The sequence below is a fragment of the Pteropus medius genome, unplaced genomic scaffold (genome assembly GCF_902729225.1).
Source record: "Pteropus medius unplaced genomic scaffold, Ma_sr-lr_union100, whole genome shotgun sequence".
NCBI classification, from domain to species: Eukaryota; Metazoa; Chordata; class Mammalia; order Chiroptera; family Pteropodidae; genus Pteropus; species Pteropus medius.
The window spans coordinates 1,666,252-1,688,711 of NW_024344433.1; the positions used below are offsets into that span (position 1 = coordinate 1,666,252).

Here is a 22,460-nt window from a genome sequence, read left to right on the forward strand (position 1 = left end):
TGCTTAGGGTGCTGCCCTTGCTATACAAATGCCTCTCCCTTCCAGCAACTGCTTCCAGTGGAGAAGCTGCCCAAGTATGCCCAGGCTGGCTTCGAGGGCTTCAAAACACTGAACCGGATCCAGAGTAAGCTGTACCGGGCCGCCCTGGAGACAGATGAGAACCTGCTGCTGTGTGCCCCCACTGTAAGCGCTGCTGGGCTTCTGCTTTCCCGGGATGTACTGTCTGTTTTTGGTGGGAGGCTGGTTCATCTCCACCCGTATCCCCCAATTTTCCATTCTTTGATGGAAGACACGCTAAATGGTCAGAAAAAATTCCCAAGGCATGCTCCATTCTCTGTCTCTTTGATAAGCTCAAGGGAGTTAGGGCACTGAGCACACCCAGGTGCACAGGCCTCCTCATCCTTGACCTCTGTCTCAGGGTGCCGGCAAGACCAACGTGGCTCTGATGTGCATGCTCCGAGAGATAGGGAAGCACATCAACATGGATGGCACCATCAATGTGGATGACTTCAAGATCATCTACATCGCTCCCATGCGGTCTTTGGTGCAGGAGATGGTGGGCAGCTTTGGAAAGGTAAGGGGTAGAATGCTCAGAAGATGCTGACCGCAGCTGTCCCACTATCGGGAGCAGGCCTGGTGCTTCACTGCTTTTGTATGAGAGCATCTCTGCAGCGTCTGAGGAGGTGTTTTTTCCACTTTAAAGACAGAACTTGACCCTGGTGTAGGGTGTTTCTGTAGCAAGAATGTCCCGGACCTGTCTTGCCTTTGCAAGGGTTTACCAAAGTCTTTCTTCCTTTTTTTTTTAATTAATTTTTATGGTGACATTTGTTAATGAAATCCAGTAAGTTTCAGCTGTACATTTTAACAGTAAGCTATATATATTAACATTGTGTATTCACCTCCATAGTTAGATTTCTTTCTGTCACCACGTATATAACCCCTTTTACCCCATCTACCTCCCTCTTTCCTACCCTCTGGTAACCACTAGTCTGTTGTCCATGTGTTTCTTTGTTTGTTTGTCATGTTTGTTTGTTGCTTTTAGGTTAATAGCCCACATATAAGTGATATCATGTGATTTTCAACTTTTTCTGTCTGGCTTATTCGCTTAGCATGATTATCTCGAGGTCCATCCATGTTGTCTCAAATGGCAGTATTTCATCTTTTCTTATGGCCAAATGATATTCCATTGTCTGTATGTACCACAGCTGCTTTATCCAGTCGTCTGTCGTAGGACAGTTCTGTTGCTTCCATGTCCTGGCCACCATGAATAATGCTGTTGTGAACATCAGTGTGTAAATACCTTTTCAGATTTGGGTTTTCAAGTATTTGGGGTAAATGCCCATTAGAGGGATTGCTAGATCATATGGTAGAGCAATTCTTAGTTTTTTGAGGAACTTCCAAACTTTTCCATAGCAGCTGTACAAATTTGCAGTCCCACCAGCAGTGTATGAGGGTTCCTTTTTCTTCACATGCTCTCTAACATTTGTTATTACTTATCCTATTGATTACAGCTATTCTAACAGGTGTGAGATGGTACCTCATTGTGATTCTGATTTGCATTTCCCTAATAGCTAGTGATGTTGAGCATCTTTTCAAATACTTGTTGGCCGTTTGTATGTCTTCATGGGAGAAGTGTCTCTTTGGGTCCTCTGCCCATTTTTTGATTGGAGCAGTTTTTTTTTGTTGTTCGTGAGTTGTATGAGTTCTTTGTATATTTTGGATATTAGGCCCTTATTGGAGGTGTTGCTTACAAATATATTTTCCTCTTCGGATGGTTGTCTCTTTACCTTGTTGACAGTTTCTTTTGCTGTGCAGAAGCTTTTTAGTTTGATGTAGTCCCATTCATTTATTTTGCTTTGACTTCCCGTGCCTTTGAGGTCAAATTCATAAAATCCTCTTTAAGTCCAAGGTCCTTGAGTTTCGTTCCTAAGTTTTCTTCTATGCATTTTATTGTTTCAGGTCTTATATTCAGGTCCTTAATCCATTTTGAGTTATTTTGGTGTGTGGTGATAGACAACAGTCTAGTTTCATTCTTTTGTAGGTGGCTTTCCAGTTTTCCCGGCACCTTGTATTGAAGAGGCTTTCCTTTCTTCACTGTACGTTTTTGACTTTTTTGTCAAAAATTATTTGCATACATAAACATGAGTTTACTTCTGGACTCTGGATTCTGTTCCACTGGTCCGTGTGTCTGTTTTTCTGCCTATGCCATGCTGTTTTGATTATTGTCGCTTTGTAATATAATTTGAAGTTGGGCAGAGTGGCGCCTCCAGCCTCATTCTTTTTTCTCAAAATGGGTTTGGCATTTTGGGGTGGGCCTTTTGTGCTTCCATACAAATCTGATGATTTTTTTGTTCTCTTTCTTTAAAAAATGCCGGTGGGATTTTGATGGGGTTTGCATTAAATCTGTATAATGCTTTAGGTAATAAGGTCATTTTAACTATCTTGATTCTTCCAATCCAAGAACACGGAATATCTTTCCATTTTTTTGTATCTTCTTTGATTTCATTTAATAGAGTCTTACAGTGTTCATTATATAGGTCCTTCGTATGTTTCGGTAGATTTATTGCTAGGTACTTTATTCTTTCTGTTGCAATTGGAAAAGGATTATTTTTTCCATTTCTTTTTCTGACACTTTGTTATTAGAGTATAAGAACACTATGGCTTTTTGAATATTGATTTTGTATTCAGAAACTTTACTGTATTATTGTTTCTAGTAGTATTCTTGTGGAGTCTTTAGCGTTTTCTATATAGAGAATCATGTCATCTGCAAACAGTGACAGTTTGACTTCTTCATTTCCTATTTGGATACCTTTTATATCTTTCTCTTGCCTGATTGCACTCGCCAAGACCTCCAATGTTATATTGAATAACAGTGGTGATAGTGGACAGCCTTGCCTTGTTCCTGATCTTAGAGGGAAGGTTTTTAGTTTTTCACCATTAAGTATAATGTTGGTTGAGGGTTTGTCATTTATGGCCTTTATTATGTTAAGATACTTTCTTGATTTATTATGTTAAGGTACTATACTGATTTTGTTAAGTATTTTGATCATAAATGGATGCTGTGTCTTGTTGAAGGCTTTTTCTGCATCTGTTGATATGACCATATGATTCTTATTTTTTAATTTCTTTATGTGGTGTATGACATTAATTTGTGTATGTTGAACCATCCCTATGCCCCTGGGTGAAGCCCACTTGATTGTGGTGTTTAAGCTTTTTAATATATTGCTATATTTGGTTTGCTAGTATCTTATTTAGGATTTTTGCATCTATGTTCATGAGAGATATTGGTCTGTAGTTTTCTTTTTTTGTGTGTTTTTACCAGGTTTCGGTATCAGGGTAATATCGGTCTCATAAAATGAGTTAGGAAATATTACCTTCTCTTCAAGTTTTTGGAAGAGTTTGAGGAAAATAGGTATTAAATCTTTACTTTTATAATTTTTTTTAATGCCTACAGCACCTGGTATTCCAAGGTTAAATCTTTGAATGTTTGGTAGAATTGACTGGTTAAACCATCTGGTCCGGGACTTCTACTTTTTGGTAGGTTTTTGATAATTGTTTCAATTTTCATACTGCTGATCGGACTATTTAGATTTTCCAGTTCTTCTTGATTTAGTCTAGGAAGGTTGTATCTAAGTACTGGTCCGTTTCTTCTAGATTATTAAATTTGGTGTTGTATACTTTTTCATAGTATTCTCGTATGATCCTTTGTATTTCTCTGGTGTCTGTTTTAATTTCTCCCCTTTCATCCCTGATTTTGTTTATTCGTGTTCTTTTTTCTTTAGTGAGTCTAGCCAGGGGTTTGTCAGTTTTATTAACCTTCTCAAAGAACCTCTCTTTGTTGCATTTATTTTTTCTACTGTGTGTGTGTGGTTTTTTTTTTAATTTCATTTATTTCTGCTCTAATTTGGATTATTTCTTTCCTTCTGCTGACTTTAGGCTTCATTTATTCTTTCCTAGTTTTTTAAGGTGAAACGTTATTGTTTATTTGAGTTTGTTCTTATTTTTGGAGATAGGCCTGTAATGATATGAACTTCTATGACCGCTTTTGCTGTGTTCCAAAGGTTTTGATATGTTGTACTATCATTATCGTTCCTTTCTATATATTTCTTGGTCTCTTTATTTCTTCTTTGACCCAGTTATTCTTCAGTAGCATGTTGTTTAATCTGCATGTATTTGTGGTTCTTCCCGCTTTATTTTTACAGTTGATCTCTAACTTCAAAGCATTATGATCTGAGAATATGGTTGATACGATTTCAACCCTCTTATATTGAGGCTATCTCTGTGTTCCTGTATGTGGTCAATCCTTGAGAGTATTCCATGTGCACTAGAGAAGAATGTATAAGCAGCTGTTTTGGGATGAAAGGCTCTGTAAATGTCACTTATGTCCATTTGATCTAATGTGTCATTTAAGGATGTTATTTCCTTATTGATTTTCTGTTTGGTCGATCTGTCCATATCCGACAATCGGGTATTTAGATCCCCTACTATGATAGTGTTTTGGTCTGTTTCTCGCTTTAGTTCGTTCAGTAATTGTTTTATATATTCTGGGGCTCCCTGATTGGGAGCATAGATATTAATAAGTGTTATGTCTTCTTGGTGCATGATTCACTTTTTCATTTTGAAGTATCCCTCAGTACTTTACCTTTTTTTTATTTTGAAGTCTGTTTCGTCTGATGTTTGTACCGCTACTCCCGCTTTTCTCTGAATGCCATTTTCTTTCAATATCGTTTTCCACCCTTTCTCTTTGAGTCTGTATTTGTCTTTGGAGTTGAGATGTATCTCTTGGAGGCAGCATATAATTGGGTTTTGTTTTTTGATCCATTCTGCAACTCTGCCTTTTTATTGGTGAGTTCAGTCCATTTACATTTAGGGTGATTATTGAAAATGAGGTTTTCTTATAGCCATTTTATCTTTTGCTTTCTGGTAGCTCAGTGTTTCCATTGCTTCCTTGTCCTGTTTCTGTTTTCTTTATTTTGGTTGGCTTTGGTGGGTTTTCCCTGTGGCTCTTCTTATGTTATATACTTCAGTTCTGAGTCTTTGGTGTCTGGTTACCATTACAGTTGTCTATTTCCTTCTGCATGTGCCTTATCCCTGTTTCCCTTTGTGAATTTTGACCTTTAAATCCTCCCCTTTTCAGTCATTATTATCTCAATTTGTCCCTATGTATGCTGAACGTTCATTACTATTATGCTATAGCAATTCTCTTATTATCATTTAAGCTTATAATATCCTGTTCTTAGTAAGGGTTGCACTCTTCTGCTTCTATTTGTCTGGTAATCAGTTTACTCCTAATTATGTATTTTTGTTTTGTTATTTTGTTATAGGTGAGCTGACCCCTTTCAGTATTTCGTGTAGAGTAGAACTCGCAGTAGAGAATTCCCTCAATTTTGTATGTCTGAAAATGTATTATTTCTCCTTCATATCTAACGGAGAGCCTAGCTGGATACATTCTTCGCCTTCGATAATGCCTATTATACTTATGTTTTCTCTCCTGATGATATCAGCTAGTTCTCGTAGTTCTCTTTCATTTTTTTTTTATTCTTTGGTTTCTGTCTTCTTTCTTAGATTTATTTCTAGATTTCTGTCTTCGATATCTCTAATCCTTTCCTCCATTTGGTCGACTCTATTTCCCAAGCTTGCTATTTCATTTTTCAACTCTTGAAGCGTGTTTTTTATCTCCAGATCTATTCTGTTCTTCTTGAGGGTTTCATTCTCCTTGCTCTGCTCATCTAGTTGTTTTTCAATTCCTGAAATTGTCGATATGACTTGTCTTGGAACTGAGTTTTTTTAGAAGTACCATCCTGAATTCTCTGTCATTTAAGTCACATATTTCTGTGTCTGTAAGCTTATTTTCTGGAGATTTTTCTCTTTTTTTCTCAGATTTCTTGTAACCTTGGTAGCTCATGATGCTTAATGGACTATTTCTCCGCCTGGGCATTAATGGAAGTATATTTTGCTTCCCCACCCCCAGAAAGATTTATTATATAAAGCTCTCTCTTTAGTTTATTGCAAAGAAGGCGTTTTTCTTTTGTTTTCCAGTAGGTGGCGTCTAATCCTCTTGGATCCCTGCTTTATATAAATTCTTAATAATGCCTTTTTTTATCTTATAGTTATTCAATCACACGCACTACCCTCAGTCTCAGTCCCTGTCAGTGTTAGTGACAGTTTTGGTAGTGTTTGCTCAGATTCCCCTGGGGCTCTGTGGTGTTCGGTCTCGGAGGATATGTGGGGAGGAGCCCTCTGGGTTGGAGGATGGGGCTGTAGCTCAGCCTCATGTTTTGCAACCACAGCTAGTAATAATCAACTGTTGTTTCTCTGCTATCCCCGCTTTTCTGCTTTCTGCCCCAATGCCTGGGCACTGCCATCGGCCACAGCGAGCTCATAGCTCTCCCAGGCAGGGCTGTTCAGGGAACCTGCTGCACCTTCTCCCCTCCCCCTCTTTCTGCAGGGAGCTTGGATTGCAAGAGGCAGCTTCTTTGTTTTTCCTAGTCCACCATCCAACACCCAGGGTTCTGACCTGTGGTAGCTCTCATGCGCAGATCCCACGCTCAGACGTACTGTGCAGTTTGGGTGTTTTTTTGTTGAGTTTTAGATGTTCAACTTATTGTTGTTTCAAGGGGAGAGATCTGAGGACGTCTCTCACTCCACTATATTTCTGACCATTTTACCATCTTTCTGTCATCCCGTCCGTAGCCGTTTTCTTCAGTTGTTTTCATCTGCGTTGTTGGCATATTTACGAAGCCCTCGCATGGTTGGATTGACAGTAGACCAGGGTGTTGGTCCAGGTCCTGGAGTCTGCACGGGTCCATTTCCCCCTTGCTGCCCAGAATTCCCAGAGAGCCTTTGTCTGCTTCCCCTGCCCAAGTGTGAACTCGGGTTTGTTCACTTGATAATCTAATTCACATGGTATCCCCTCATGGGTTCATGCCTGCTTCCAGTACCTGCTCTCAGACTTGCAGATAAAAACTGTGGTGCCAAGGCCCCCACCAGCGCTTGCCTGACATGCTTTCCCTCCTTCCAGCGCCTGGCTACCTACGGCATCACTGTCGCCGAGCTGACGGGTGACCACCAGCTGTGCAAGGAGGAGATCAGTGCCACTCAGATCATTGTCTGCACCCCCGAGAAGTGGGACATCATCACCCGCAAAGGTGGCGAGCGCACATACACCCAGCTCGTGCGGCTCATCATCCTGGTGAGCAGGGCTGTTGCGGGTGGGGACCTGGCAGGTCCAGGGATTTCTCTGCAGCCACTGGCCTCTGGCGACCCCTGTAGTTGGCATTGCTGTGACCATTAAAGGAGAATCTGCACCTGACTGATAATTTTCCCTATAGATGCACGGTGTTCGTCACATTATTTTTATCTTTTTCATGGTTGAAATATTTTGAGATAAATGTAACCAGACAAAGGAAAAAACTAATGTTCTCCCAGAACACCAAAAGGTTTTATAAAAAGTCGTGCATTTGGAAGGAATGAGTAGGGAGTCAGGAGGTTGTGTTCACCCAGGCAGGAGCGCTCAGGGACCAGTGACTGAGTCCACATGTAGCGTGTCTTAGTTGTCTGGGAAAGCAGAAAGAGTTCAGTGTTGATTTTTGGTGTTCTAGAGGAGGGGCTGGCCATCTGTGGCTGCTGGCTCTTGTTTTATTGGGACACAGCCATACTCATTGGTTACATTGTTTACAGCTGCTTTTGTGCCACCATGTTAGGACTGAGTATTTATAGCAGGGACTCAGGCCACAGCCTAAAGTATTGGCTGTCAGTCCTGTAAGAACAAGTTTTCAGACCCCTGTTTCAGAGCCCTGTTACTCAGCCTTGGTAGGACTACAAAGTCCTAGCCCTACCCACCCCATAGCTACTGAAATGCAGTCTACATCTAAATGAGATTCCCTGCCTCTAAGCCTGCCTTAGGCCCTGTGAACTCATCATTTGGGAGATGTCCTTTGTTTTTTGTGAGGGTACCTGCCTAGAGGTGAAGCCTGGGTTGTAAGTGTGGTCTGATCCGAAGCTTCATTTTCAGTAAAGTTTACTTGAGTGGAGTTACGACCTCAATTACCTGCAATGTCAAGTTCTCTTTTGCCATAAAGCATTGCATTTCCTTGGGCCGTAGCAAAGCAGCACGGGCAGGGCCTGTTATTTCTTGAGTGCTGCATGGTGAGTTTTATCTCCTCTTCCAGTTTCTTTGCTTGGGACCCCTTGTCTGGTCTTTGCTTGGCACGTTAGGCCTGTGCCTACACAACACGAGCACTTTCAGGAGAGGGGCTGCGTCTCTCCAGTCCTAGAGGCCATCTGTTACCCTCCCACTCCTTAGGATGAGATCCATCTCCTTCATGATGACAGAGGTCCTGTCTTAGAGGCGTTGGTGGCCAGGGCCATCCGAAACATTGAAATGACCCAAGAGGATGTCAGGCTCATCGGGCTTAGCGCCACCCTCCCCAACTATGAGGACGTGGCTACCTTTCTACGCGTTGACCCTGCCAAGGGCCTTTTCTACTTTGACAACAGGTAGGAGAAGAGACGGTTGAAATTTGACCAGGTGACCTTGCTCTTTCTCCTTTTCAAAGGGGCTCTTTTGGCTTGGGTTTTTGAAGGGCCTTAACAGTTTTGATGTGGGATGCATCCAGAAAAGATCTCCCTCCTGGGCCAGGAAGAGGACCATTTGTTTCCTCAGTATTTTGTGCTCAGGCCTCATTTATTTGTCTGACTGTTGAACTCCAGCTTCCGCCCAGTGCCTCTGGAACAGACCTACGTGGGTATCACAGAGAAAAAAGCCATCAAGCGTTTCCAGATCATGAATGAGATAGTCTATGAGAAGATCATGGAACATGCTGGAAAAAATCAGGTCCGTCTGTGGCTTATCATTTGTGAACTCTGTTCTTTTGAGTTTTTGACTTGCTGATTATTAGGCAAGATAGACAAACAGAAGATATAAATCACTAATATCAGGAATGAAATGGAATATTACACAGAACCTGTAGCCATTGAAAAGATAGTAAAGGAATATTCTAAACAACTTTTTATACATAAATTTGAGAACCTAGAAGAAATGGGCCATTTCCTCAAAACCACCAACTACCAAAACTCAGTTTAGATGAAATAGATTATCTGAACAATGCTATAAACCATTAGACATAGATAATTAGCTTATTTACGTTATCAAGGGTCCTTCCATAAAAGATTTGGGTGGCTTATACCGAAAGGATAACAGTAAAAGTAATGATGAAAGTTAGCTAGTGAATGAGGGTGTTTTCCTAGAAAGTATGATGTAATTTTTACATTGGTAATTGACTTTAGCCATGTTAAGCAAGACAGAAACTGAGGAAAAGAAGTTACTTATTTTTGTCTGGAAAAAAAGCATTGCATTTAGATGAGACGAATTTAGATGAAGACACCAATCTTTTCTTGGCACTAAATACTTGGAGGACTTTATTTCCTACAGATAGCGCTCATCTCATACTAAGATTTAAGTCCTTTTCTAAAGGTCAGTGCCCATTATTTCTTAAGTATTTGAGCTGTTAATTTGTAGACACATTCTTCAGGTAGCGTAGAATCTTATTAGGTACGTAGCGTAGAATCTTATCAGGTACGTGAACAAAATTCTTAATTGAGATTCCTGAATTTGCATCCACATTGATTGTAAACTTGTGTTAAAGATGGGGTGCCAGCAGTTAGTTTAGCTTCCCATTCTGGACTCTGGCGCTGCACCGGGTGGTACACTCCCCTCAGATTTTGCCAGCTATGTTTAGGCTTCTGAGCCAGTTTGCACTCCTGCTGTGGTTTCTTCTTCAAGACCTTGGCTTCTTAATGCTGGTGCCCTGCGTCGTGGGAGAAGCTATGGGATCTATGTCTCTGACTGTGTCTCTTGACTGGTTTCTCCGTAGGTACTGGTGTTTGTCCATTCCCGGAAGGAGACGGGGAAGACGGCCAGGGCCATCCGGGACATGTGCCTTGAGAAGGACACACTGGGCCTATTTCTCCGAGAGGGCTCTGCCTCCACCGAGGTCCTGCGGACGGAAGCTGAGCAGTGCAAGGTGAGGAGAGGCAGGCCGGTCTCATCCCCCGGGACTGTCCACACAGCAAGGACTGCATCATGATGCTGCCCTGTCATGCAGGTCAAGGTTGATCATATGGATGTGGGTGGTAGGAGCAGGGTCTCCTGTGAAAAGATTTATATTTTAAAAACTTTCAGGAAAGAAAGCCCCTGGCAGAGCGAATCAGTCTGTCTGTGTTCCGTGGCCGAATTCCTGCAGAAACCTGCCTCATCACCTTGGTCTTTATCCCTTGCACAGAACCTGGAGCTGAAGGACCTTCTGCCCTATGGCTTTGCCATTCACCATGCGGGCATGACCAGGGTGGACAGGACACTTGTGGAGGATCTCTTTGCTGACAGGCACATTCAGGTAAGGGGGCATGAAGAATAGACTTCAGAAGGCCTGCATGTCCATGGTTGGCCGAGTGTCTGTCTTGGCTTCTGGTCATCTCTGGCTCGGGTGATCTGGGTCAGGGTTGCCTCTCCCCACTCTTCACATCATGCCTGGGGGAAAGTGAATGGGTTTAGGAAAGTGTCTGAGAAGCACGGCAAAGCAAGCACGTTGGTGACTCCAGGTCTTGCCAGACCTGGTCAGGGCTAGGGTTTTAATTGTCTGATAACCTAAGGTGGCTTCATGCAGGTCTGCAGTTCTGCCCCTCAGGTGTCTAGAACCTCAAGAGGTCAATCCTTGGATAGGTGAGGAACCCAAGGACTCCTTTCCTTTCTACTTTGGTGTTCCACCAACAAGGATGGCACACCCTCAGGCCTGCTAGAAACTCTGGGGCCGGTCCCCTGGAGGAGATGGGGATATGGACCTTCTGGTGCTGATGTCTATTTTCCTTATTACCTTTGCTGCTTTAGGTTTTAGTCTCCACAGCAACTCTGGCTTGGGGTGTGAACCTCCCTGCACACACAGTTATCATCAAAGGCACCCAGGTGTACAGTCCGGAGAAGGGGCGCTGGACGGAACTGGGGGCTCTGGATATTCTGCAGGTACTGTGCCTTTCATGTGTTCTCGGGAGGAAGGGTGTCCTGTGTACAAAGTGCAAGGCTGCCGAGAAGATAGCAGAGGGAAGGCAGGGGCCTGCCTGGGAGAAGCCTGGACCCCACCCGGCAGCGCCATGGCCACAGCCCTCCTGCTTTGCTGTCTTTGCCTCAGATGCTGGGACGTGCTGGAAGACCCCAGTACGACACCAAGGGTGAAGGCATACTCATCACGTCTCACGGGGAGCTCCAGTACTACCTGTCCCTCCTCAACCAGCAGCTTCCTATTGAGAGCCAGATGGTGTCAAAGCTGCCCGACATGCTCAACGCGGAGGTGGTACTGGGCAATGTCCAAAACGCGAAGGTAGGCAGATGCCACTTTGGGCGCCTCCGGCTGCTCCAGAGACACAGCCCGGGCACTGGGAGTGTGGTGGCCCTGTGCTGTGGGCCGCTGGCCCTGTGCCCACTCCACCAGTGCGAGTGGTCTCAAGTGGCCTGGGTCTGCAACTGGCAGCTCCCCTTACCAAGATCTTAGGAAGGATTGTGTCCCTTTCTCAGTGAGATGTTAATAAACGTTCAGAAGACCTGTAATCTCTGTTCTTCTGCTTGGGAATTAATTTCTAATGGTCCGTGGGAGCTTTTTAGATACCAGTTCTGCGTGCTGAGAGCCACATGCTGTCTATTGCAGGATGCGGTGAACTGGTTGGGCTATGCCTACTTGTACATACGCATGCTGCGGTCCCCAACCCTCTACGGCATCTCTCACGACGATCTCAAGGGAGACCCCTTGCTGGACCAGCGCCGACTGGACCTGGTTCACACTGCCGCCTTGATGCTAGATAAGAACAACCTGGTCAAGTATGACAAGAAGACGGGAAACTTCCAGGTGAGGGAGCCGAGGGCAGGAGGCAGAGGTCGCAGCAAGTCTTAGCCTCCTGAGACACTTTAAGATCTCAAAACCCCTGATACAGCACAGTGCTGCATGACGGTGCCTTCTCTCTGTGACCTAGGTGGGGGCAGTGGATGCAGCTGTGTTGTCTGTAAGGCAGTAGCTCACCATAGGTTGGATTATCGTGCCACCTTCATGTGCTTGGGCCAGGCACTCAGATTGCGACGCATTTACCCAGGGTGCCTGCTGTCCACAGTGACAGGCTGCGGCCAGCTAATGCTTAGCATTGGATTGGGTTTTCCTTCTTTGTAGGTGACAGAACTGGGTCGTATAGCCAGCCACTACTACATCACCAATGACACGGTGCAGACCTACAATCAGCTGCTGAAGCCCACCTTGAGTGAGATCGAGCTTTTCAGGGTCTTCTCGCTGTCCTCGGAGTTTAAGAACATCACCGTGAGAGAGGTAGCCCACAGCAGGTTGGGACGGGCACTGTTACTCAACGCCAGGGCACCGCCTGGGTCTCTCCTTGGTCCCCTGGCTTCTCTGACTGGTCTCCTTCCTGTGGCAGGAGGAGAAACTGGAGCTGCAGAAGCTGCTGGAGCGGGTGCCCATCCCTGTGAAGGAGAGCATTGAGGAACCCAGTGCGAAGGTGAGCCGGTTCCTTTGCTTGGGTGAAGGCCTGGTTTAGAATTTTCTAAAGGTGGACCTTGGACTAGGGTTCGTGCTTGGTAACCTGCTCATTCTCCTAGATCCTCCTTACATATTCTTCTACATACAGTCACGGTTACTTAACGTTTATAGATTAAAAGCAGTAGAAGGTTTTATGTGGCATGAATGCCCAGGGCAGAAATGTGGTTCATTTCCTTGGATTGTTCAGTGACCACCATCCTTCTTTCTGGCCTTGTTTTTTCCAGATCAATGTGCTTCTCCAAGCCTTCATCTCACAGCTGAAATTGGAGGGCTTTGCACTGATGGCTGACATGGTATATGTGACACAGGTGAGGGCAGACTTGTGCCACCGGGAGACAGGTTCTGAACAGTTCCTTTGCTCTCCTGTGTGTCTTAGAGCAAGTGGGTGAGGCACTAGTGAGGGAGAGGGAATGTCGAGCTTTGCCTTGGTTGGCTAGTTTTTGATGCGTGTGTGGTACAGCCACTGTTTTACTGCTTTGGAGTATGTGGGGAAAGGTGGGGCTTAAGAGAGTGCAGGGGCTCCTTAGGCAGAGGCCATAAGACAACATCCGCTTGCCCAGGGAGTGGCTTCCCACAGTGGCTGCTGGACTCATAAGTAAGTCCAGAATTGACAAAAGGCTTTATATAGTAGCTGTTTTTTGTCTTTACGTCCAAGGGCAAGTCACTAGCACCCTTATTCTTGCAAGAGCCCATAATGCTAAATGAGGCAAAACTTCAAAATCGCACAGCATAGTGTACGGCCATGCTACCCTGAACACTCCCCATCCCTTCTGATCTCGGAAGCTAAGCAGGGTCGGGCCTGCTACAGCATCTAGGAAGACCAGGTGCTGTAGGCATAAAAAAAAATCGCGCAGCAAGCCGCCTGTTCTAACTGGTCTGTGTTCAGCAAGCGCCTGCTGTATGGAGGGGGAAAAGAGGAATTACAGAGGGCCTTTTAGAGTTGACGAGGCTGATTGTGTCCTAGTGAGGTCTGGGACAGAAGTACTTAGCAGAATTGCCTCGTCTTTCTCCAGTCGGCGGGCCGGTTGATGCGGGCCATCTTTGAAATTGTTCTGAACCGAGGTTGGGCGCAGCTGACAGACAAGACCCTGAACCTCTGCAAGATGATTGACAAACGCATGTAAGGCCTGGGAGTTGGCTCTGGCCACTATAATCCGGGTCCCCAGGCTGAGGGTGCTGGGGAAGACGGAGCATGCACCTGACCTCTGGTCCGGATGCAGGAAAGGGGACATGTACCTCGGGAGGGTTGAGAGGGGAAAGGCTTTGAAGGGTGGAACTGTGGAGTGGGTGCAGAGTAGGGGTGACAGTTGGCTCTCAGGTCCCAGTGCTGGCACAGTGTCGAATGCCTGTCTTTAATGGCTGTTTTTTGTGGTCACGGCTAACTTCTTGGAAGCCATGATGAGGATACGTTGTTACAGGCCCTGTACAGGGACTGAGGGTTTTGTTCCCTTCCTGGGTAGGTGGCAGTCCATGTGTCCTCTGCGTCAGTTCCGGAAACTCCCTGAGGAGGTAGTGAAGAAGATTGAGAAAAAGAACTTCCCTTTTGAGCGTCTGTACGACCTGAACCACAATGAGATAGGTGTGTGGGGTGCTGTCATCCTTGTTCTTACTGCCCAGTCGTCTTTCTAAGCCCTCGCACTTTGCAATTACTGAGCCTCATGCCCCAAGGTCCTGGCCACCTCTCACCACCCTCTGAAGTACCGGGCCAGTCTCAGCCTTGGCCTTTGACTCCTCTGGGCTCCACTGAAAGTGAAGGGAAGAGCTTGCCCCCTGGGGTAGAATCGGCTGACTCCCCCAGTGGCCCTGTGCAGATAGTGTGTAGGCGGCTGGCTGCAGCCCCATGCCCTTCTGTTGTGTCCTCCCAGGGGAGCTCATCCGCATGCCCAAGATGGGCAAGACCATCCACAAGTACGTCCACCTGTTCCCCAAGTTGGAGCTGTCTGTGCATCTGCAGCCCATCACGCGCTCCACCTTGAAGGTGGAGCTGACCATCACGCCGGACTTCCAGTGGGATGAAAAGGCATGGGTTTGCTTGGCGAGGACTGGCTTCGGCGTCATGTGGCGGAGAGTGGGTGGGCGGTGCTGTGTGCCCCACCGGCTCACTCTCCCTGTCTGGACCACATTGGCAGGTCCATGGTTCATCAGAGGCCTTTTGGATTCTGGTGGAGGATGTGGACAGCGAAGTGATACTGCACCATGAGTACTTTCTGCTCAAGGCCAAGTACGCCCAGGACGAGCACCTTATCACGTTCTTCGTGCCTGTTTTTGAACCGCTGCCCCCTCAGTACTTCATCCGTGTGGTGTCTGACCGCTGGCTCTGTGAGTGTGTTGTCTGCACAGCCCTGGGGACAGATTCTTCCAGGGCGAGTATGAGAATGACCTTGTTGTGGGGAGGATTTCGGTGTGCACAGAGGGGCTGTGGGGGCCCTTGGGTGAGGAGGGCTGCTTGCCTACCACCCGCCTGCTTCTTCTTGGGCAGCTTGTGAGACCCAGCTGCCTGTCTCCTTCCGACACCTGATCCTGCCGGAGAAGTACCCGCCTCCCACCGAGCTGCTGGACCTGCAGCCCTTGCCCGTGTCCGCCCTGAGAAACAGTGCCTTCGAGAGCCTTTACCAAGACAAATTCCCCTTTTTCAATCCCATCCAGACACAAGGTCAGTGTCCTGGAGGCCTTATAAGGCCAACGCGGGGTAGGGGGCCCTCTGCAGTGGGAAAGGGGCGTGAGGTGCTCAGATCTCCATGGACCTGGCAGCCCCTCGGTGCTGACCAGTGGAGCACAACAGGCATTTCGTGTCTCACGCGCCTGTGGTTACAGTTAGACCTGCTTTGTTCTTTTGCATGTCTCACCAAGGAGGTCAGTGCTTCGTCGGTTCTCAGGCTCGGGGGGCTTGCTGTCCCCGACGCTCAAGTGGTGGGCGGAGTGGGCAGCGTTGACCGAGGCCTTCATGCATTGCTGAGTGACCACTGTGTCCCCAGAGCACGTCTGGGTTTTGAGTGTTGTAGGCCGAGGATATCACGGTGCTTTCTCTTTTGTTCTCCTCGCCTACGTTATGAAGGATTTACCATGTGAGATATTGTTGTCGCTGTCCTATTTGATTGATGGAGAAACCTAGGCAGAGGCACCCTGTTGCACTGGCTAATAAATAGGACGGAGACCTTCCCCCATTCTAGATGCCTGGGCTGGGCTTGTCCCTTCTTTCCACATTAGCCAGTTTCCATCCAGGAAACATGGAGCATTGGAGACAGAGAAGGGCAGCCAGGGCCCTTTCGCTCTGCGTCCTGGTCCCTGAGAGGGCTGGCAGGAAATGAGACTCAGGCTCCTTTGTATCTGTTGTCACCCCACAACTTTGCATGGGGCCTGAACTCTTGATCTTTGCTTGTGTGTGGGAGGGAGACTGTGAGGGCACAGACGGGCAGTCCATTGCCCCTCGTGCTGGCACCCATGCTGATGGCCGGCTTGCTGCTGCCAGCTCTGGGCTGCGCTCTGAGTCCACCTCGGATTCACGTGACCACCACTGGTTTTCAGTGTTCAACACCGTGTACAACAGCGACGACAACGTGTTTGTGGGGGCCCCCACCGGCAGTGGGAAGACCATCTGTGCGGAGTTCGCCATCCTGCGGATGTTGCTGCAGAACTCGGAGGGGCGCTGCGTCTATATCACCCCCATGGAGGCACTGGCCGAGCAGGTATGTGATGTAGTGCTGTGTCACCTGTAAGTGACACAGAGGCTGTTTTCATCTGTAAGTGCAGGTCAAGGTTCTCTAGGCCCTGAAATTTGCAGGGTGGGTCAGGGCACGACTGTTTGCATTTTATGGGTTGTTCTCTCAGCTCGTGAACTAAAAAGAGACCCTGTCACTGAATGGAGCTTGAAGTCTGTGGGTCACCAGGCTTCCTAGTTGCTCAGTTCTTTTCATGATGGAAGTGCCTCCCAGCGCAGCCTGACACTCTATGTGCCATGTCCCTGCCTGCAGGTGTACATGGACTGGCACGAGAAGTTCCAGGACAGGCTCAGCAAGAAGGTGGTGCTCCTGACGGGCGAGACCAGCACGGACCTGAAGCTGCTGGGCAAGGGCAGCATTGTCATTGGTACCCCCGAGAGGTGGGACATCCTCTCTCGGCGCTGGAAGCAGCGCAAGAATGTCCAGAACATCAGCCTGTTCGTGGTGGACGAGGCCCACCTCATCGGGGGCGAGAACGGGGTATGGCCTGGCCTGGTGCCTTACCTGTGATGGGGTCTGAGGCCAGAGATGAGGTCTTCTGCCAGCAGCACTCTGCTTGACCCTTTATTCAAAGGGACAACGTGAGACTTGAGCTCTCAGTGGACATTGGCTCCTCTGGGAGGTAGAACCCAGGAGCATTTTGAGGGTGCTAGGTGGTGCACGTAGGTAACCCATGGCCGAGGGTGGGCGTCCGGGTGCTTGATGACGCTCCCTCTCCTCCAGCCTGTCTTGGAAGTGATCTGCTCCCGGATGCGCTACATCTCCTCCCAGATTGAGCGGCCCATTCGTGTTGTGGCGCTTAGCTCCTCGCTCTCAAATGCTAAGGATGTGGCCCACTGGCTAGGCTGCAGTGCCACCTCCACGTTCAACTTCCACCCGAACGTGCGCCCCGTGCCTTTGGAGCTGCACATCCAGGTAGGACCCACTTTTCCTGCCACTCATGGCCTCTTGTTCAGAGTACTGGCTCTTGTAACCCCTTTTCCTGTGGTCCTTAGGGCTTCAACATCAGTCACACGCAAACTCGCCTATTGTCCATGGCCAAGCCAGTGTACCATGCCATCACCAAGCACTCTCCCAAGAAGCCTGTCATCGTTTTTGTGCCTTCTCGTAAGCAGACCCGCCTTACGGCAATTGACATCCTCACCACGTGTGCGGCGGACATCCAACGACAGAGGTGGGGGCCTGGCTATGTCCACTTCCTCTTACCCGGCTTGGCCCTGGGGGTTGGGCTGACGGGGAGTTAGGTCATGTGAAGTTGGCCCACTCTGAAGGGTGTCCCGTTTCTGAGGGTGGGCTCCCCTGGCTAGGGGCTGGGTGACCGCACCTTTGGCAGGTGTTTGCCAGGGACCGGAACCCTCTGGCTGAGTTAGCCTTGTGCCGCCCAGGTTCTTACACTGCACCGAGAAGGATCTGATCCCGTACCTGGAAAAGCTGAGTGACAGCACGCTCAAGGAGACGCTGTTAAACGGCGTGGGCTACTTGCATGAGGGTCTCAGCCCCTTGGAGCGGCGTCTGGTGGGACAGCTCTTCAGCTCAGGTAAAGAGCCTTTGGCACTGGTTGTGACTATTATCCAGCATGTCATAAGTGGTGCATGTGAACTGCAGCGTTTAGTGTTATTTTTCTGCGTCATTTTTGAAGTGCTTCTCTGGTTATGGAATCTGCTGTCTCTTTGGATCCTGCCAGTAATCTCGTGGTGCGATGGGGTAAACAGTAACTGTCCTTGCTAATGAGGAAGCAGGGGGCACCCAGGGTGAACCTTTCCAGAACCTGCTTTTCTAGACTAGCACCTTCAGCCCCTATACTGGTTTTCCAGGGACATCAGATCTGCCAAGGTCTCTTCCAGTATTGCTCCGTTCTCAGTCATGACAGACCTCACTCCTAGCAAGCTTTGCTCTAGCTGTGAAATCAGATTGGCCCCCACCTGCCCAGGAGGCAGCAAACTCTTCCTCAGCTGCCTTCTCTCTGCCACAGGGGCCATCCAGGTAGTTGTTGCTTCTCGGAGTCTCTGCTGGGGCCTGAGTGTGACCGCCCACCTGGTGATCATCATGGACACCCAGTACTACAATGGCAAGATCCACGCGTGAGTCCAGCTGCGCTCTGTGCTCCCAGAGCCCTTCCCTTAGAGGACATGCCACCTGCAAACCCAGAAACTAGGCGCTAGGAGGACAGGGTATTGGCATGGTCAGCAGCCTGCCGGGGTTCCAGCACTGCTGGTGTTGGAGAACGTTTGGTTTCAGGACCTGGGCTCGCATTGGCATCAGTCATCCTCCTGTGATTCAGCAAGTGGGCAGCCAGGGAGTTCCAGCCAGAAGGAACTTGGGGATTATGTAGTTGACCTGTTTGTGTTGTAGATTGGGTAGGTGATTTGGTCTAGGTCACATAACTTGTGGTAATAAGAAGTAAAAGGTTTGGTTTTCTCAGAAAAAGCTCGAATAATTTAACTCAATAATTTTTCCTCCAAAAAATGCAGATTATTTTTGAAATGAGTTTTATTTTTATGGTTTATTTTTAACGTCTGAATCTGCTTATAGATTTGGTTTTAAGTTAGGTAACTTGATAACTCATAAAGTACACAGCTATTAAGTGGGGGCAGCTTGACTCACGTGTGTGCTCCTTATATTAGGAGTTAATTCACTTTTGGTGTCAGGTAGGTTTGTGGCTTTGGGTCAAGGACCGTGAGCAACAAGTCACAACTCATGTGAAAACTGCGGTAATGCATAGTTAAGTATGTCACTGACCATGCAGTGACAACAGTGCCACTGCACAAGAACTCATGAACACAAGGTCTGCTGTCACGTGCCCTGGCTCCTCGTGTAAGCATTGCGTTCCGACGCTAGGGAGTCAAAGCACCTTGAGTGCGACATTGTGTTGATGCATTCTGCCTCCTTTCCCATGTCACCAGGTATGTGGACTACCCCATCTATGACGTGCTTCAGATGGTGGGGCACGCCAACCGCCCTCTGCAGGATGACGAGGGGCGTTGTGTCATCATGTGCCAGGGCTCCAAAAAGGTTGGTCCTAGCCTTGGGACGCAGGCTGTCTTTTTCAGTGAGGGTTTCTGTGTCTCTTTCAACTGTGCTGCTTGTTTCTCACATTCTTTCGTAGTTAGCTTTAGCCACAGGGAATTCCATAGCCTTTTGTTTTTGTTGCTGCTGTTGACTCCGTGTGCCAGGCCTTTGCCCTCTGGCTGGTTCCATCTTCCTTTTGCACTGCTCATCCCATGTGACTGGTGCTTTCCTATTGCCACTGCGGATGTAACAGTGAGCTGGTGGCATGGCATACACAGCCAACACTCCAGTGCAGACTCAGCTCACCTTATCTGCAGTGTTTTCCTCCATCTTTGTATTAGCTCTATCATACACAGCCTCTTCCCTACTGGTTTGCCCTTGGCCCTTTGAGACCATGTTGTCATTGACTGTTCCTGTCTTCTACTTCACAGGATTTCTTTAAGAAGTTCTTATATGAGCCATTGCCAGTGGAGTCTCACCTGGACCACTGTATGCATGACCACTTCAATGCTGAGATTGTCACCAAGACCATTGAGAACAAGCAGGACGCTGTAGACTACCTTACCTGGACCTTTCTGTACCGCCGCATGACGCAGAACCCCAACTACTACAACTTGCAGGGTCCGTGGGCCTTGGTGCACAGTCTCCTTTCGTGCTTTTCACAGCCCTCGCTGGCTGTTGCCCTGTGACTCCCCACTTCTCTCACCTTCACAGGCATCTCCCATCGTCACCTGTCTGACCACTTGTCAGAGCTGGTGGAGCAGACGCTGAGTGACCTGGAGCAGTCCAAGTGCATCAGCATAGAGGACGAGATGGACGTGGCGCCTCTAAACCTGGGCATGATCGCCGCCTACTACTACATCAACTACACCACTATCGGTGAGGCCGGCTGGGGCAGCTTTTGGCTGTGGGTGCAGCCACTGGGTGGTGGTGATAGGCAGGGTGACCTGGGCAGTTAACCGCTCCCACATCGTCTCTCTCTCGGACAGAGCTCTTCAGCATGTCCCTGAATGCCAAGACCAAGGTGCGTGGGCTAATCGAGATCATCTCCAACGCAGCCGAGTACGAAAACATCCCGATCCGGCACCACGAGGACAACCTGCTGCGGCAGGTGAGGTGCCTCGGCCCCAGGGGATGCCTGCCTATGTGCCAGAGCACATGGACCCCTCTCTGCCAAGGAAGACCCCACACATGCATCTCCACCTCCTCCCCCGCTACCCTCCGCATGGAATTTTGAAGGGTTGTGAGTCTAGGATGGGGAGTTTTAGGACTTGAGAGCTGGCCTCAGGCTGCATTACCTGTTTGTCACCAGTTTCTTTTTCTTCCCCTTTCTAGTTGGCTCAGAAGGTCCCCCACAAGCTGAACAACCCCAAGTTCAATGACCCACATGTCAAGACCAATCTACTTCTTCAGGCTCATCTGTCCCGTATGCAGCTGAGCGCTGAGCTGCAGTCAGATACAGAGGAGATCCTTAGCAAGGTAGGGTGCAGGGCAGCGTGGGGCAGACACGGGACAGGCCCCAGGGCCTAGGAAGCAACCTCTCTAGCCTCCTGGTCTCACACCCCCACCCTGTGCAGGCCATCCGGCTCATCCAGGCCTGTGTGGATGTCCTCTCCAGCAATGGGTGGCTCAGCCCTGCTCTGGCAGCCATGGAGCTGGCCCAGATGGTCACCCAAGCCATGTGGTCTAAGGACTCATACCTGAAACAGCTGCCTCATTTCACTTCGGAGCACATCAAACGTTGCACAGACAAGGTGAATTGGTCTGGACCTGGCTGAGCTGAGAGCTGTGTGTCTGGGCTGCAGTGGGGGTGGGGGTGGGAGTAGCATGGGGGTGCAGACCTCCAGCTTTTGTTCCCCTGAAGGTGTCACACGTTGACATGCTAGAGAGTGCATTTGATGATGGTAGGCCATGTTGTCTTCAGATGATGGGTAGTGTAGGATGGAAATTAGTAACCGTGTGGAGCCTGTTTGTTTGCTGTCAGTGTGGATTTTTTCCCCTTGATCTCTGAATGCCTGCTGCAGGGAGTGGAGAGTGTTTTCGACATCATGGAGATGGAGGATGAAGAACGGAACGCATTGCTTCAGCTGTCTGACAGCCAGATGGCAGACGTGGCCCGTTTCTGTAACCGCTACCCTAACATTGAGCTGTCTTACGAAGTTGTGGATAAGGACGGCATCCGCAGGTGAGCCAGAGGGCCAGGTGCCCTGCTCCAGGGGCTCTGCCGCCCAGCGCTGATATGCTGCACTGCTTCTTCCCCACAGTGGCGGGCCCGTTGTGGTGCTGGTGCAGTTGGAGCGAGAGGAGGAAGTCACAGGCCCCGTGATCGCGCCTCTCTTCCCACAGGTGTGTCCTGGCAGCTGCCTTTTCCAGTGTCCACTGGAGGCCTTGTCCATGGGTGGTCAGAGGACAAGAGTGCACTGTCACTAGGGAGGGAAACTTAGGATAATGACAGATCATAGGCTGAGAATATCAAGACTGTGGATGTTTTTGTTTTTGTTTTTGCTTTAAAACAATTTAGATGACTGGTCATTGTTAAAATACCAGCTAAGCAGTCAATCTCTGTGACGGCAAAAATGCATTTTTCTTTAAACAGCTGCAGGACAGCTGGGCTTTTCTAGGTGTTTCTTCTCCCTCCTTTCTCACTGCCACTTACTGTGCTTCCAGTTGCTTGGTTTTTTACAAGAAAGAAAATCTAGCAAAAGCTAGATACAATGTATGTAATATTTAATTTTACAAACTAGTTGAATACACTCCAAGGAAAGAGCACTTTATAATGGAGTTCCTAGGCTTTCTAATGGCAGAGTGGGCAGCAGAAGTGCCTGGATGGAGGCAAGGCCCACTTCCTCTCTGTGGGTGGGCTGTTGTCCATGTTCACATGTCATAATCACCTGGCACATTTGCCTGAGAAGAGCCTCAGAGGGACTCAAAGTTGCCAGGCCCCAGAGACAAGGTCTCTAGTGGAATCCTGGATGCAATAGCAAGTGCTAACTGGGACAAGGAAGTGAGCTGGAAGCAACAAATGAGTCCCTCTACTACTTAAAAATTGAGTTCATTTGAGTTGCCTTGTGATGGTTTCACAATCTTAGTTACATCAAATTGTGTTTCGGGGGAAACTCTAGAAAGCTTTCTGTCTGCTTTT

The 22,460-nt window shown here is 48.1% G+C and overlaps 1 protein-coding gene across 1 annotated transcript in view; it reads left to right on the forward strand.

Moving 5' to 3' along the window:
- Positions 1-22,460, forward strand: part of SNRNP200 (small nuclear ribonucleoprotein U5 subunit 200) — a 29,929-nt gene that overhangs the window by 6,748 nt on the left and 721 nt on the right. The window contains exons 12-43 of the mRNA XM_039872556.1: positions 46-183; positions 419-574; positions 7,022-7,192; positions 8,306-8,499; positions 8,713-8,836; positions 9,876-10,025; positions 10,284-10,394; positions 10,886-11,017; positions 11,184-11,372; positions 11,697-11,894; positions 12,210-12,362; positions 12,469-12,549; positions 12,815-12,898; positions 13,604-13,710; positions 14,051-14,169; positions 14,456-14,610; positions 14,720-14,909; positions 15,070-15,243; positions 16,116-16,276; positions 16,562-16,789; positions 17,033-17,224; positions 17,305-17,483; positions 17,695-17,846; positions 18,282-18,390; positions 19,213-19,321; positions 19,750-19,939; positions 20,033-20,197; positions 20,308-20,429; positions 20,654-20,797; positions 20,896-21,072; positions 21,343-21,503; positions 21,583-21,664. Of these exons, the coding sequence (XP_039728490.1) occupies positions 46-183; positions 419-574; positions 7,022-7,192; positions 8,306-8,499; positions 8,713-8,836; positions 9,876-10,025; positions 10,284-10,394; positions 10,886-11,017; positions 11,184-11,372; positions 11,697-11,894; positions 12,210-12,362; positions 12,469-12,549; positions 12,815-12,898; positions 13,604-13,710; positions 14,051-14,169; positions 14,456-14,610; positions 14,720-14,909; positions 15,070-15,243; positions 16,116-16,276; positions 16,562-16,789; positions 17,033-17,224; positions 17,305-17,483; positions 17,695-17,846; positions 18,282-18,390; positions 19,213-19,321; positions 19,750-19,939; positions 20,033-20,197; positions 20,308-20,429; positions 20,654-20,797; positions 20,896-21,072; positions 21,343-21,503; positions 21,583-21,664 (4,797 nt within the window). The remainder of the gene's footprint in view (positions 1-45; positions 184-418; positions 575-7,021; positions 7,193-8,305; positions 8,500-8,712; positions 8,837-9,875; positions 10,026-10,283; positions 10,395-10,885; positions 11,018-11,183; positions 11,373-11,696; positions 11,895-12,209; positions 12,363-12,468; positions 12,550-12,814; positions 12,899-13,603; positions 13,711-14,050; positions 14,170-14,455; positions 14,611-14,719; positions 14,910-15,069; positions 15,244-16,115; positions 16,277-16,561; positions 16,790-17,032; positions 17,225-17,304; positions 17,484-17,694; positions 17,847-18,281; positions 18,391-19,212; positions 19,322-19,749; positions 19,940-20,032; positions 20,198-20,307; positions 20,430-20,653; positions 20,798-20,895; positions 21,073-21,342; positions 21,504-21,582; positions 21,665-22,460) is intronic.